This window comes from Eurypyga helias, unplaced genomic scaffold (genome assembly GCF_000690775.1).
Source record: "Eurypyga helias isolate BGI_N326 unplaced genomic scaffold, ASM69077v1 scaffold35594, whole genome shotgun sequence".
Taxonomy (NCBI): Eukaryota; Metazoa; Chordata; class Aves; order Eurypygiformes; family Eurypygidae; genus Eurypyga; species Eurypyga helias.
The window spans coordinates 257-1,562 of NW_010244955.1; the positions used below are offsets into that span (position 1 = coordinate 257).

Consider the following 1,306-nt stretch of genomic DNA (forward strand, 5'->3'; position numbering starts at 1 on the left):
CTTTCCCTTACTTCCAAATTTTCTGGTTGGGGGCCGTTTCCCAGGCAGTGGGGGCTGTTCTTGGGTACCCCCAGGGCAGTTTATCCCAGCTCCCGGGGTTGCTTCTTCCCTGGGAGCAGAGGGCTCCGGCGCCCACCGGGCTGCAGGGCGTCCGCGCTCAGGAGTTTTTGTTTTCCTCCGACACCTTCCGAGCTCCGGCTTCCCGGTAAGGCCACTTAATATTTCATGAGCGTGGCGGGGGGTCATAAAAAAAAGACCCAGCAGGAGACAGGCGCAGGGGCACTCGCACACGGGCTGGGGCACACGCGTGGGCACGACTGGGGGTCCCCTCGGCAGGACCTGGGCGCAGTGGGGGGGTCCAGCCCTGCTCCCCCCAGCAGCCCTCTCTCTTCCCTCCCCAGCAGCTGCCAGCGCAGAGGAGGCAGAGCCATGGCATCGCTGATGTGCAACGCCCGTGAGTGTCGGGGCGGTGGGAGGGACAGGGCAGGGCACCGGGCCATCCGGATTTACGCCGGGGGGAAATCTGGCCCGTGGGTTGAGCTCGCCTTGCCGCACTCGGGAGCATCCCTATCGCAGCGCGGCTGTAGGGATTTGGGCTTGGCAGCGCTGCGGGCGGGTGGGAAGGGTCGGTGGGGAATTACCTTGTGCCGCTCTGGTGGCAAAAGGAGTTTGTTTGGGGTCCATCACTCCTCCATCCCAAACCGAGGGATCGTGTGGGGTCCTGGAGACGGGAAGGAGCAAGGTGGCAGGGTGCATCCGGATACCCCCACCCTCAGTGATGCAGCCCACGCTGCCCTTAGGCATCCAGCTCACAGACGAGCTGGAGCAGATGCAGCAGGGGACGCTGATGCGCAAAGTCAAGTCCAAGAGCTGGAAGAAGCAGCGTTACTTCAAGCTGCAGGATGACTGCATGACCATCTGGTACCAGTCCAAGAGGACGGGCAAAACGGAGTCTGCCTGTGAGTAGCGGCCTCTGCGTGTTCCCCACAAGGCCATCAGTAGGGTTCAGGGTGAACAGGGGTGCGAATGTATGGAGATTCTTGAAGCTGTGCTTGCAAAGGGTGCTGGGACGTTCAGGAGAGGCTCGGCGTGCATGTGTAGGGTCTGCTCACCCACACTCCTCCAGGAAGCAAGTGGAAGGATGGGCAGAGGTGTGGGTGGGTGGACGGACGGATGGATGGATGGGTGGATGGATGGATGGATGGATGGATGGATGGATGGATGGATGGATGGATGGATGGATGGATGGATGGATGGATGGATGGATGGATGGATGGATGGATGGATGGATGGATGGATGGATGGA

At 61.4% G+C, this 1,306-nt stretch overlaps 1 protein-coding gene across 1 annotated transcript in view; it reads left to right on the plus strand.

The window, feature by feature from the left end:
* Positions 1-429: 429 nt before the first annotated feature.
* Positions 430-1,306, plus strand: part of LOC104508344 (1-phosphatidylinositol 4,5-bisphosphate phosphodiesterase delta-4-like) — a gene marked incomplete at its 3' end in the record, with an annotated part of 3,509 nt that continues 2,632 nt past the window's right edge. Inside the window, 2 exon segments of the mRNA XM_010149931.1 lie at positions 430-454; positions 801-959. Of these exon segments, the coding sequence (XP_010148233.1) occupies positions 430-454; positions 801-959 (184 nt within the window).